Below are 13,623 nucleotides of genomic sequence, written 5' to 3'. Positions count from 1 at the left end.
AGCTAGTTGTTATAATTATGCCATATATTATTTATGATTTTAAATATAATTAAAATCTTATTTTTAATTTGGTGGGTTTTAAAACAAAATAAATAAAGCGTTGAGCAAAAGATTATCAATATATACTTTTAGTTTGTTTTGAATATTTTCTTGAAAGATTTTACTAAAAAATAAGGTCAAACTTTAATATTGATTTTTTTCATTTTCATGGCATAACTAAAATGTGTTGATTGTATATTAGTCATTTTTAAGGTTTTTTTCAGTCAAAAATTGGTTAGTGTTTTTTGTTTTCCTTAATTGTACAATTAGTAAGTTTTAATAACTTTATATATACAAGTGAAATTTATTTTTAGATAATGGATCCTATCCAGTTATTCTTCCTCTAACAGGTTTATTTAGCCTATTTTTTTTATTAGTAATGTTTTTGTAAATGTGTTTTTATATTGTAAAATTTATTCCATACAAAAAAAATTCTTTCTTTGTCAATCTTAAGAAGGTAAATATTAAATTAGACACAAGAAAGTTTATTAAAAAAATATTTTTAATAGCAATGTTACTTTAATTAAGTTATTTTAATGCTTCCGAATACCATATCGTACTTTCCAATGTCATGCGATAAAAAACGCATCATTTTAAAATATTATTTTTACAGTAAATTTATTTGCATAATTTGATTTATTTTATTCTGGAAAAAAACTAGCATCAAAAATTTAAAGTGGATCAATTACTTTACTTTTTATAAATTTAATTTCAAAAAATAATGAAACAACTTTTGCAATTTTTATATAACGTAGGTTAAAAAATACATGATAAAGTTATGTTTTTCTAAAAGTTTTGTCATAAACCTAAAACTTTTCGTAAATGTATTTGTTAATATTAATTCTTATTTTTTTATATTTAAAGTTTTTAATAAAGATGTTTTTATCTTAACGTAATAGAAACTTGACTTCGTCATAATAGAATCATAATAGAAACTTGACTTTGACCAAAATGAGCTACTTACGGTTCATTTTGGATTACCGCAACATAGTCAACTTGGAATAACGCAATTTTATTCATCGAAACATCCTTCAGTTCATTAAAAACCGTTGATTGGTTTTTCTTTACAAATACGAGTTAAACAAACACACATTTGTAGAAATACTGCCTACTATAACATAACTCATCCAAACATATCACGCATTGCTGATATGTTTGTATGAGTTTTGTTACAGTAGACTTCTTAAAAGATTTTTCGATGCTTGCATATGTTTTAGCTTCAGGCTTTCTCCCTCGTCCCTGCATACTTCAAAACCAAAATGTATCAACAGTTTGAAAATGTTTATTGAACTGTTTCATATCTTTGTATTCAACAGATTTGTCATAATGGCAATTGTATATGTATGGTTCACAAACAAAGTTATATATAATTTCAAATACAAACATGATTGAAGACGCTTGAAAAATTTTGTTAATGCATCTAAAGCAAGTTGCATATTTTCATGCAAATTGCAAACATTATGCGTAAATTGTTTAACAGATTTCATATTGCGTTAACAAAGGTGCATTATTTGCTGAGTGTATTTTTGATGAGCTGATGCTTTATCTTGAATAATGCGAAAGCTTCTTTTAGCGTATAATATATTATAGCTGTCAAGACACGTACATTACGGTTCATGATAAGCCTGTTTCACGTTCGACTATTTCTAAACTTGTTATTAATTTGGTCTCTATAGGTTAATAAATTTAAGTGAACATCAGAAAATTATTCAATTCAAAGTTCTGCGGGCTTTAGTTAACAATTAATTTACTATATTTATTTACTTCAATAATTTTCACATATCAAGAGAAGTTCAATAATTTTTACATATCAAGAGAAGTTCATAAAATTATGTTTAAGATAATTTTTAACATCAAAGGCAATTGCGTAACATTTCTTCAGGTGTTTTTGGAAAAAAATATTTATTTAAAAAGAAAAATGACACAAAAACAAAAAAAAACTTTGAATCTTTTATCAGGCATTTGAATTATTATTATTATACCTGTTGTTTGTGCTATATATTGAAAATTAATGCAAATGGAAACCGTCTATATCATAATCATAAAATCACAAAGGGTAATAAAAGTACAAATGGTTTTAATTCACATATGAATATATAACGGTAATATAAAAAAACAAAGCAAAAATAGCCAATATATCAATACAAAATAATAATTCCAAAAAAAAACAAATTTTTTTTGAGATAAATTAAAAATGTAAACTTTAAAAATAAAAAAAAATTACAAAAAAATATAATATTTAACATAAAAAGTATCCAAAATAATTATGAAAGTGATTTGAATTATAACATAGTTAAGATTTTAAAGCTTTTAATAAATGGTTTAAAAATTATAAAACCTCGTTCTGGTATTTATAAAACGATCAACATTTGGAAAATTTTCTAAACTCTGCTATGCAGGAACTTTCGAAAATCAGATTATTAGAGAAGCAACTAGACCTGAAAATGAAACAATATTATTGTTTAAAACGCTCGTTACACTATAAAATCTTATGAATTTTATTTGTTTGAAATCTCAAAGATGTGACTAAACAGATATCAAATAAGAAACTTTATTTGTGAGGTTCTTTTTCTTTTGTTTAAGTTTGTAATAACAACTCTTTTTAAAAAAGCAAAGCTAAAAATAGATTATCAAATAGAAGATAAAACTTTGTTTTTATTTGAAAACTGAATCCTTGGCATTTAGTTAATGCCTAAATGTAGTCAGTTTCAGTAATGAAACTACTGAATATACTTTTTAACAATAGACATCAATGTGAAGCTAAGCTAAGCTGTCTATTAACACAAAATTAATAAATAACATGACACATCATAATAAACTTTCAATAAATCACATCTCTAAGGGATTAAGAAACCAGCTTATTAAAAAATAACCGAGTTATTGGAAGTATACACCGTAAATATAGCCTCAACTGAAGTGTTAAAATTTATTCAAGTTATAAAGGATTACTGAGTTATTCATATACTATTGTATATATTTTAACTACAAACGGCAAACACATAGAGAACTTACAAAATATTAACCCATATAACCATAGATGAAACAAAATAAAAACACATAAAACACATTATTTGACAAATACAAATATTTATTAAACGATATATGAATAACATTTACCAATACAATATGTGTGTAATATTCGTTCAATGACATAATGCACGTATATCAAATATAAAAAACAAGTTTTCAAATGATTTGGTTCTAAAACATTCTACATATATTTAATCGTGAAAAACCAAGGAAATTTGAGATTAATAGAAACTTTATTCATTGAGAGCAATAGCAACTTTTATTTATTGTCATTGAATATCGTTAATAAAAGTGCCATATATAAACGGTTTAATTTGATGACATGAAAATTGAATAGAAAAGTAAAACTAAATCCTCCCAGCATCCTCACTTTTTCTGGTGCCATATATAGTGCTAAACCTCCTAATAGGCGGATTACCTCTCCGTATTGGTACAATCGATATAAGGCTCTCAGTAATAAACACCCGGATGCAAGAAACAATATAATAATTAGTGATCCCAATTTGTGTATGGAAGTCTCTCTCTCTCTATATATATTATATATATATATATGTATGTATGTATGTATATATATATATATATATATATATATATATATATATATATATATATATATATATATATACACATATATATATATATATATATATATATATATATATATATATACACATATATATATATATATATATATATATATATATATATATATATATATATATATGTATATATATGTATATATATATATATAAAAATAGAGAGAGAGAGAGAGAGAGAGAGAGAGAGAGAGAGAGAGAGAGAGAGAGAGAGAGAGAGAGAGAATATATATATAATCTACTATGTGGATAAATATAAAATAATATTACAATAAAAGCAATTAATCAATGTATCAAGTTATGTATAAAAACGACAATATACTTGTTGTACCAGAAGAAGAATCACCTGGAGCTATATAAAAAAACTAAACAATAAACTCAATCAGATAATGTCGTTCCCGTTACTCAGAATTATCTTTTGAGGAATTCGATTTAGCTTTGAATTCTTTGAAAATAAATAAAGAAACAGGAGCAGATGAAATTAATGGAAATGTAATTACAGATTGTTATGGTATATTAAAACATGTTCTTTTTAAAATTTTTAAAGCTTCTATCAATCAAGGAATATTCCAAGAGCAATTAAAAGTTGCTAAAGTTATTCATATCTTTAAAGAGGGTGGTAGGTCAAATATTAGCAACTATCTTCCCGTCTCTGTTTATTCTGTATTTTCAAAAATGTTAGAAAAATAATACCTAATAGAATATACAATCATTTCAACAAAAACATCATACTATTAAAAAAATAATTCGGCTTTAAAAAAGGTAACTCAACAGAACATGCAATTTACCAGCTTTTGCATAAAATCTCAAAATCTTTTGAAAGATCACAGTACTTGTTAGGTATCTTCATTAACCTATCAAAAGCTTTCAACACAGTAGATCATTATATTTTACTACAAAAACTTTAACATTATGGAAGTAAAGGTACTGCTTTAAAATGGTTTAGACGCAAGTTAACAAAGAAACAGAACAATTAGTAATTAGTAACGACGGTTATCAAAATAATTATCTAGATATCGTTTGGTGTGACCTCAAGGTTCTATCCTCGGAACCCTACTTTTCTTGATATATATAAATGATTTGAATAAAGCTTCTAACCTTTTAAGTTTTCAAGTACGCAGATGATACCAATCTAATCTTCTCAAGAAGCAATATATGAATTCTTTATCTCTATGATTAAAGAATTAAAACATATATAAAATTGGTTTAAATGTAGTTCGTTAACTTATTATTAATATTAATATAACCAAATATTAATAAAACCAAAATGGACTCTATTCCATTCCTATGCAAAAAACGATTTCGACCAAGAAACTTGCCGCAACTTTAAATATACGAAATTGAAATGAAAAATGATTCCGTTGCAAAATTCTTAGGCCTTTAACTCGCCTAAAACATCTCCTGGTATCAAGGCAATAATTATGTATCTACTAAAATGTCAAAAAACATGGGAATTCTATATAAAGCTCGTAAGTACCTTAGTAAAAATTGCTTAAGCCTACTTTATAACTCTTTTATCCACAGTTAAATAAATTATGCTAACACTGCTTGGGGGAGTACTGTAAAAGGTAAATTAAAACTTCTTTATCGTCGTCAAAAACATACAATCCGCATAATAAACTATGCTGATTGTTTTACACATACAAAACTTACAACAAATACGGAATAAGAAACATAAATTCTTTAAATGAGCTGTTTTGTTACACAAAAAATAGTCAATTTTGCATTGCTTCTCGTGGGCCCCACCAATAAAATAGTTTTGTTTTGCGGAATTTCGATCAACCAACTTCCTTTCATCTTTTCAAGTTCAATCTAAAAAAATGTATTTTTTACTTGATAATATACTCTGATACTTCTAATATTTTGAAAATTGTTCTTTAACTTGGATTTTATTACTTTTTAATTTTAATTTTTACTTCGTTTTATTGTGTTTTATTCTTGTCTTTATTTTGCTTGCTTGTATTTTATAAGGTTCTGACGACAAGATCTTGTGATCTTCTTTCAGATCCGAGCTTAGGTTTAATTGATAGCAGTTTATATATATGCGCATTTATATATTTGTAAATGTATATATGCTAATATTTATATATGTGAGTGTTTTTCTTATTTTAATTATGCTGATATTGAAATGTTAATAATTGGAACACCATATATACGGCATTTAATTGTACTGTTATATTTTAATGTCAGTGAAAATAAAAAACAAACAAACAACATTTTACAGCGTAAGTAATAATATTCTAAGTGTTTTTCAAAAGATTTTTAAAAGACAATTAATTTAATAAAATAAAACAAAACATAGCCGAATTTCAATTTTAATTTTGACAAAAAGCTGTTGTCTGTGAATATATCAATTATAAAAATTGGTGTATCTGAAAAAGATATTTCACAAATTCATTTGTGTTAACCAATACTTCCATTCATGCAGTATTTAGAGTCATTTCATACCATTGGAAAGGAATAAATGCCGTATTTTGTTTTATCCTTGTTATGCTGCTGGAAAATATTTAATTGGGCTCAATAAAATATTTTTCAAAAGTTATTATTCTAGTATAATACTTGCTGGTTTAAAGATTTTTTATAAGAAAGTTGTCACGTAAAACAAAACGGTTCAAAATAATACGGTTGTCTCAAGTTACTTTTCTTTAAAGCTATTATTTTGATTAATTTTTATTTTTAATTGTTTAATTTATACGAGATAATTTGATATTACCCTATTGCTTTTTGAAGACTTTTTCATTTGTAAAAACTCCATACAACAAAATCAAAACATTTACGTTTTGATTTTGTTGTGGGAAGTTTTAATAAAGAATTCTTCATTTTTGACATCGGAGTCATGGGTAACTATTTTTAGGTAGCTTTTACTTATTTTAGCATAGGTCAATTACCAATCTTTAAAATCGAAAAATTTTTTAATCCGATCTTGCAAAATTTACGTCTACACAAAAGCTCCTTCAAAAGTTACTAGAACACATTTTAGAATTTTTTAATTAAAACCTTTAAATATCAAAAATAAAATCATATTAGGTTTTAAGAGTTTAGGAAAGAGTTAATAACTGGTATTATATATATATATAAATCATACTATTACCAGATGACTTAAATAGTTGCAAAATGTATGAATCAGTAAAACAAAATGAAGGGAAGCTTAATTGTAAGACTTATTAAAAGGAGAAAGGAAAGCAACATTACGTTGATATAATATTAGTTTAAGCATATTTTAGCGTTTATTGAAGGGACAAAGAAAAGCAACATTACGTTGATATATTACTAGTTGTCATAAATGGTAATTTTATATTGCCGCCATGAATTGTAGTATCATCAGCGAACAATGCTCGCATAGATTTAAGAATTTCTGAGAGAATAGTAATTTAAATCAAAAAAAGTATAGGGTCGAGGGCAGAATTTTGAGAATCCCCTAAAGTTTACTATTTTTATACTAAGTTTGGTAATAGAGGATTTTATAATCCAAAGATGTTACCTAATACAACGTAAAAAGAGAGTTTATGAATAAGAACAGAATTCCAAACTTAATCAAAGGCCTTTAAAACGATGAGAGCAATAGCATTAAGCTCTCAACATTTATTTCATACAATGTAAAACCTATCGCTTATTACATTTTACAAATCATGTGTAGATTGAGAAGAATGATAACCATATTAATGATCAGAAAGTAAGTTATTATATTCAAGATGTGAGAATAGTGTTTGTTAATTAGAGATTCAAAAACCTTGCTTATGATAGTATGAAGAATAATCGGACATTAGTTAGACGAATCAGAACGCTCTCAAGAATTTTAAAAATATGGATAACAGATGCTGGCTTCCCGCATGTTGGAAAGCAAGACTCTAATTTGCACGTGTTAAATAATGTTGAAAACATAGGCGAAAGTTCCAGAGAGCAATTCTGCAAGACTCCACCAGTTATTTTTTACAGACCACAAACTCTAGGTGATTCTAAGAAGTATTAAATTTAATTACAAAAATTACAAAAGCTAAATTAACGGAATTATTATTTAATAAACCATTCAACGGTAACGCAATGCTAGAAAATTGTTTAATGAACCTTCTATAACAGCTACACAGCGCAATAAATGCTCGAATTTCTCTTACATTTTCAGGCACTGGATATTCTCAGCCTGGTTTTATAACATCAGGGGTAATCTAGTTTCCTAAGAATTTCACTTTATTGGTGCAGAAGGTGAATTTCTATTTGCCATTTTTTTACCAAGTTCTCTCAATTTGTCAATTATCAATTGCATGCGTTCAAGCTGTTACTTTATTATTTTTGGAATATATTAAAATTCTATTGAGGTGAAACATACATTGTTTCTAAAGTATTGTTTGAGCCCACGGAGGCATCATGTCTTCATGATTATTTTTTTTGTACTCATATTTGTTGATTTTGACCCCAGAATCACCGAAAATGAGGGGAAAGTTGCCATTTTCACAATTTTAAGCCTATATCATATCCGATATAGTATTTTGGCGTTATTGAAACATAAAGGAGGTGCCTTTGCCAAAATCTGACTGTTTTGGCAGTTGTAATTTTGCTCAAAGGAAAGGAGCTTCTCATCAGAGAAGAAGATAAAATTCACGTTTTTGGTGTAAAATTACGGCCCACTTGAGCAATGGCAATATCTTTAGAGTCAAATTTGCTTGTTGTCACTGTTGAAAAGTTGTTCTTGCTTGAGCTTATAGGGGTTTAACTAATGGCCATTAATTAAACCGCTACAAAAGCAGAGGGCCTTTTTGACCATTAGTTAAACCGATTCGCAATTGATTCCTATTTGACGAGTCATTTTTCTCATAAAAACCTTTGAATTCCTGATCATTTGCTTCTTTATCAGTGTTCGTACAACGCAGGATTCACTGTTCGTCTTCCAAGACAATTTTCATCATTGTGAAGCATTATGGAGAAGGCCTGCTGAGGTATTTTTGCAGACTTGAATCTTTTTCTGCCCGAAAAAGATTCAAAACCGAACTTCACTAATTTGCTAATTTGTTAATTTTTATATATATATTTTTTTAATTTTTATATATATATATTTATATATATATATATTTATATATATATATATATATATATATATATATATATATATATGTATATATATATATATATATGTATATATATATATATATATATATATACATATATATATATGTATATATATATATTCATATATATATATATATATATATATATATATATATATATATATATATATATAATAATAATAAATATATATATATATATGAATTAAAGCCGAGCGCTACTACATCTACTGGGGGTTTGGGACGGGGCAGCATTTTAGACTTCTATTACAATTTTATTTATATTTGTATTTTTAATTAATTATTATTTGATTTAGGTATGAACTTTAATAATATTTGGGCTCCTCATTTTGATCCTTTTCAAAAATTTTATTGGAATGTCTCACGATTTACTAAAGAACTAAATAAAAATGAAAATAAATACAAAGAACCTCTAGGTATAATGCTTTGTTTTAAATTTTGTTTTCATTATTTTAAAATAATATTTTGCTGAGTTATTAATTGGTTTTAATGACTTTTTTAACAGTATTTAATCAGTTAATTAATGCTAATTACTTATAAAAAGATTTTTTTGATGATTAATGGCAACCTTATCACTGACTGCTCTCCTTTATGCCTTTTCAGATTATCTTTTACTAATGTGACCTTTCATAGAAACCATTTATACAAATGATAAGTAAGTTATCATCTGCTAAAGTTGCTTCTCGTTTTCGCACATACCATTTTCTTACTTCTTATTCTATTCTCTATTTCCCTTATTCGTCTCTGTACGGAAAACTGTTGCCATATTCATGCTGGTTCTTCTAATGATGCACTTTCTGTAGTAGACAAGATCCAAAATGACATTGTAGACGTAGTTTAGTTCTTTCTACCAAGCTTAAGTCTCTCTCCCATAGTCGTATATTTTAATTTTTTTCTCTTTTCTACAAATACTGTTATTGTCACTGCTTTTATCTCTAGTTCTAAAAACAACATCAGCAACAACAACAAAAACAACAACAGCATCAACAACAATGTTCCAAAAGTAGCTATTATCTTTCGTTCCAACAATCTAAACTCATTCTTGGTTGACTGGTCATTCTGCCAAATCTTATACTTTTAATGTACCTGTCCCTGCATGCTATAAAATCTTTTATTATTCAAGTTTTTTTCCCGCACTTCAAAGCTTTGCAATTCTTCCCCATCTTTGTGTTTTCCTGACTCATACAACCTTCAACTTTCCAAGTCTGTAGTCAACCGTATCCTTGCCCTTACTTTTTTTACATTACCCAATTTTGACAATAATTTTAATATTCCTCATTTTAAAAATATCTTACAAGAAAAAAAAAACAAATAAACGGCGGGGAGGACTTTTAATTTATGTTCATGAAAATATCTTTTAAATTACGAGAAATGAGTTTAAGCGTCTCCGATGGCAATAAACTTCTTAATCGCCATCGGAGAGGAAATTGAAATAGCTAATAACAAAAGAATTGGGTAAAAAGATACGCAATATGTATAAAGAATAGCAACTAAACAGAAAGTGTCGTTTGTACATGGTTAACTTGTTTATTCATTCTAGGTTTTAACGATTTCATAAATAATACTTATTTCATAATATATATTTCATAAATAATACATTTTTAAATTTCTAGCTCAAATTTGTTTGATGCCGAATCTAACACAGAAATACATTTATTATTTATTTGCATGAAACAATTTTCATTAGCATGGAGATCTTTGTAGATATGAGATGTCCTATTACTCTAGAGTTCAAATCGTTCGTATTGTATAAATTCGTATCTGCAGGATCTAACTCCTATTATATAGGCGAAACTACTCAACAACTCGCGTCCCGGATATCTGAACATTACAAGAGGGACAAAAAGTCTCTTATCTATAAACACCTCCATGCTATTGAAAATTATTTTATGCAAACAAATGATAAATATTTATCTGTGTTAGATTCAGCATATATACCAAATTTGAGCTAAAAATTAAAAAAAGTATGTTTATAAAATGGTTAAAACCTGGAATGAATGAACAGTTAACTATCTACAAATGGCACTTTCTGTTTAATTGCTTTTTTTATACATATTGCGTACCTTTTTACCTATTCTTTTGTTACTTCCTATATTTTTTTGTATGACGTGATAAACTTTTTAACTAATTTTATTGTATTTATGTAATTATATTATTTCTAGTTTGTACAAGAATAATTATATTTTGAACAGTTTTTTTTAAACTAAATACTTAATTTACTTGGAAATGACTAGTTTTATTCAAAACATGTATTGTTTTTTATTAAAAAAATAGTTTTAAAAATTAGACAGTTTGTCTTGTTTATGAAAATATACATATGTATGTATACAGTTATTTAGTTAGTAATTAAATTTATACAAAGCCACTGTCTTGTTAAAATCACTAGTTGCTGAGTATACGCGTCTTTACCGAACTCGTATGTCGGTTACTTTTGTGAAGTGTTTACAGTAGATGATGAGCTGTAGTAACTATGATGACTAAAAAATATTCAGAATTTGTTTAAATTTATCAATTGATGTTGCTATTATGACATTTCTGGCAAAGCATTCCAGTCATGGCTGTTGAAAAACTTATGTCTGACTCTGCAGTTCCTGACATAGATCCTAATTCAATAGATCCTAATTCAATTTTGAGCTCTGAGTGTTCTGCTGCAATGTTTTACGTGACAATCAATTAGATTTGAACTGTTGAGAAGCTTATATTGTAAAATAAGATTGCCTCTCTTCCGTCTGTTTTCAAGAGTAGTTAATTTCATGATTTTTCATTGAGTTTTGTAGCTTTTATTTTTTAAAGCGTGAGGAACTCTCGTTGTGTTGTGTTGTACCTTTATAAAATTTTTTATGTCACTATCAAGGTACGAGTTTCAAGCTTGTATGGCAATTTCCAGATGTGGTCTAATATATGCTGTATAAGTTATTTGCCCGATGTCAATGTCTCTTGATACAAACGTGTGTTTAAAAATTCCGAGCATGTTATTTGCTTTGTTTGCAATTATATTGCACTGCTTAGTATATTTAGGATTCTCAGAGATTAGAACTTTTTTTGAAATTTGAGACTAAAACTTTTCTTTTGGTTGTACCATCGTTTTTTATTTCATCCATAAAATAACCAAATTTTATTGTTCCAGAGTTAACATGCCTGAAGTTTCATTTTTTTTACATTTCACATTTAACTCCATTAGCCAGGTTTGATTTCAGGTAACAATCTTGTCTAAATCGGATTTTAAACTTTTTAGGTCTTTATCATTTTGGCAACTTTCATCAGCTTTGTGTCATCTGCGTACATTTTGCAAAGGACGGATTTGACATAATCTGTCAGGTCATTAACAAATATGAGAAGACTTTTGGTCCTAAAAAATGACCTTGGGGAACAGTGCTTGTTAAATCAATCCAGTCAGATGTTGAATCTCCAAGTATAACACACTGCTTCCGGTTTGTTAAGAAGACTTTTACCTAATTTAGAAGATTGCCATTTATAATATACATTTCAAGCTTTTGCAGCAGCCTTATATAAGAAACTTTATTAAACGCCTTTGAAAAATCAAGAGAAATTAGGTTAAGTCAAAAAATCCATCGTTTCAAAAAGATTTGTGACGCAAATCTTTTTTGAAATAAAATCATGTTGAGTTTTGATATACAATTTAATTATTTACCAAATAATCGATTATAACTTGTCTAAAAATTTTTTTCATAGGTGTACATTGAACAGTAGTGAGCGATGTTGGCCTGTTGTTGCCTGGATCTGTTCTTCTGCCTTTTTTATAAATAGTTGTAACATTAGCTCTAAAATGATGAAAACTTTTTCAGATTTTATTGAAAATTGAAAGATCAAAGATAGCGCAACTGTCATTGATAAGGCACTTGCTTTATAACAAACGGACAAATGTTATCATTGCCCAATGGCTTATTTCCATGAAGGTTTTTTAGATGTTTCAGAAAAATAAATTAGTTAGTTGTTATATTTGAAAGTAAAGCATTTATTTTGGATGCAAAAGGCTTTAGTGGCTGACTCAGTAGATCCTTTGTAAAAACTGTCCAAAAATGGTTGTTGTGAAAGTATGCTTTTTTTATTCCATTACTGCTAATTTGATTTCAAACTGAGGTTAAAGACAATATAAGACAGCTACTATATATCATATTTGCTATTACTATACGAAAATAGTCTTTTTGTACTGTGCTTGTTGTTAGCTAGCTTTGACTCATAGGCACGTAAAGCTCATTTGCTGTCTTTCTTCATCTCCTTTGACATTTGTATACTTCTTTATGTGCGCTGCATTTTTCCACTTTGAGTTTGGATTTTTGTACTAGAGCTTTTTCTTTAGTCTAATTAGCTTGATTAACTTGTTTGTGATCCAGGGTCGCCTTTTTTCGATAGTATTATTTGATGCCTTTGGATTAAAGTTATGGCACGCTTAATTATATAGGCTAGAATATATGGAATAAAGTTCTTAAACATCGCGATCCATAGGTGTAGCTTGCCAATTTATGTTATTTATAAAAGTGTTTATTTCATTATATTTATTAAATTAAAAAGAAATTTTTTGCCAATAAAACTATTTTACCTACTACTGGTTAAATTGTGCTGCCAGCTAAGAGATTTATGCACTTGAGAGGCTGCACTGAGACAAGGTCTGTTAACTCTTTGTTGATTCTTTATTTTGATTCTGATTTAATTAGATCAAGTGTGTTGTTTAGATTTCCATCAGTTTTCTTAAAAGTTGAATATTTGACATTCTGATAGAGATGGTTGTAATAGAGACCAACATTGAATCTGTGATTTTCTTACTTTTTTCATTATCTGATGTAATAATCTAGTCAGGTTGCCAAATTATGCTTGGAAAGATAAGCTCACCTCGAAAGATACAGTTACCTGGTATTAAA

The 13,623-nt window shown here is 27.4% G+C and overlaps 1 protein-coding gene across 3 annotated transcripts in view; it reads left to right on the top strand.

Annotated features, from left to right (window-relative positions):
- LOC136082389 (uncharacterized) overlaps positions 1-13,623 on the top strand; it is a 381,697-nt gene that overhangs the window by 189,804 nt on the left and 178,270 nt on the right. For all 3 annotated transcript variants that reach the window (XM_065801560.1, XM_065801559.1, XM_065801561.1), the window contains 2 exons: positions 354-389; positions 9,040-9,159. In XM_065801560.1, the coding sequence (XP_065657632.1) occupies positions 354-389; positions 9,040-9,159 (156 nt within the window). The remainder of the gene's footprint in view (positions 1-353; positions 390-9,039; positions 9,160-13,623) is intronic.

This window comes from Hydra vulgaris, chromosome 07 (assembly GCF_038396675.1).
Source record: "Hydra vulgaris chromosome 07, alternate assembly HydraT2T_AEP".
Lineage (NCBI taxonomy): Eukaryota > Metazoa > Cnidaria > Hydrozoa > Anthoathecata > Hydridae > Hydra > Hydra vulgaris.
Note: the sequence above shows the minus strand (reverse complement) of the source record. Positions and strands in the feature narration are given on the sequence as shown.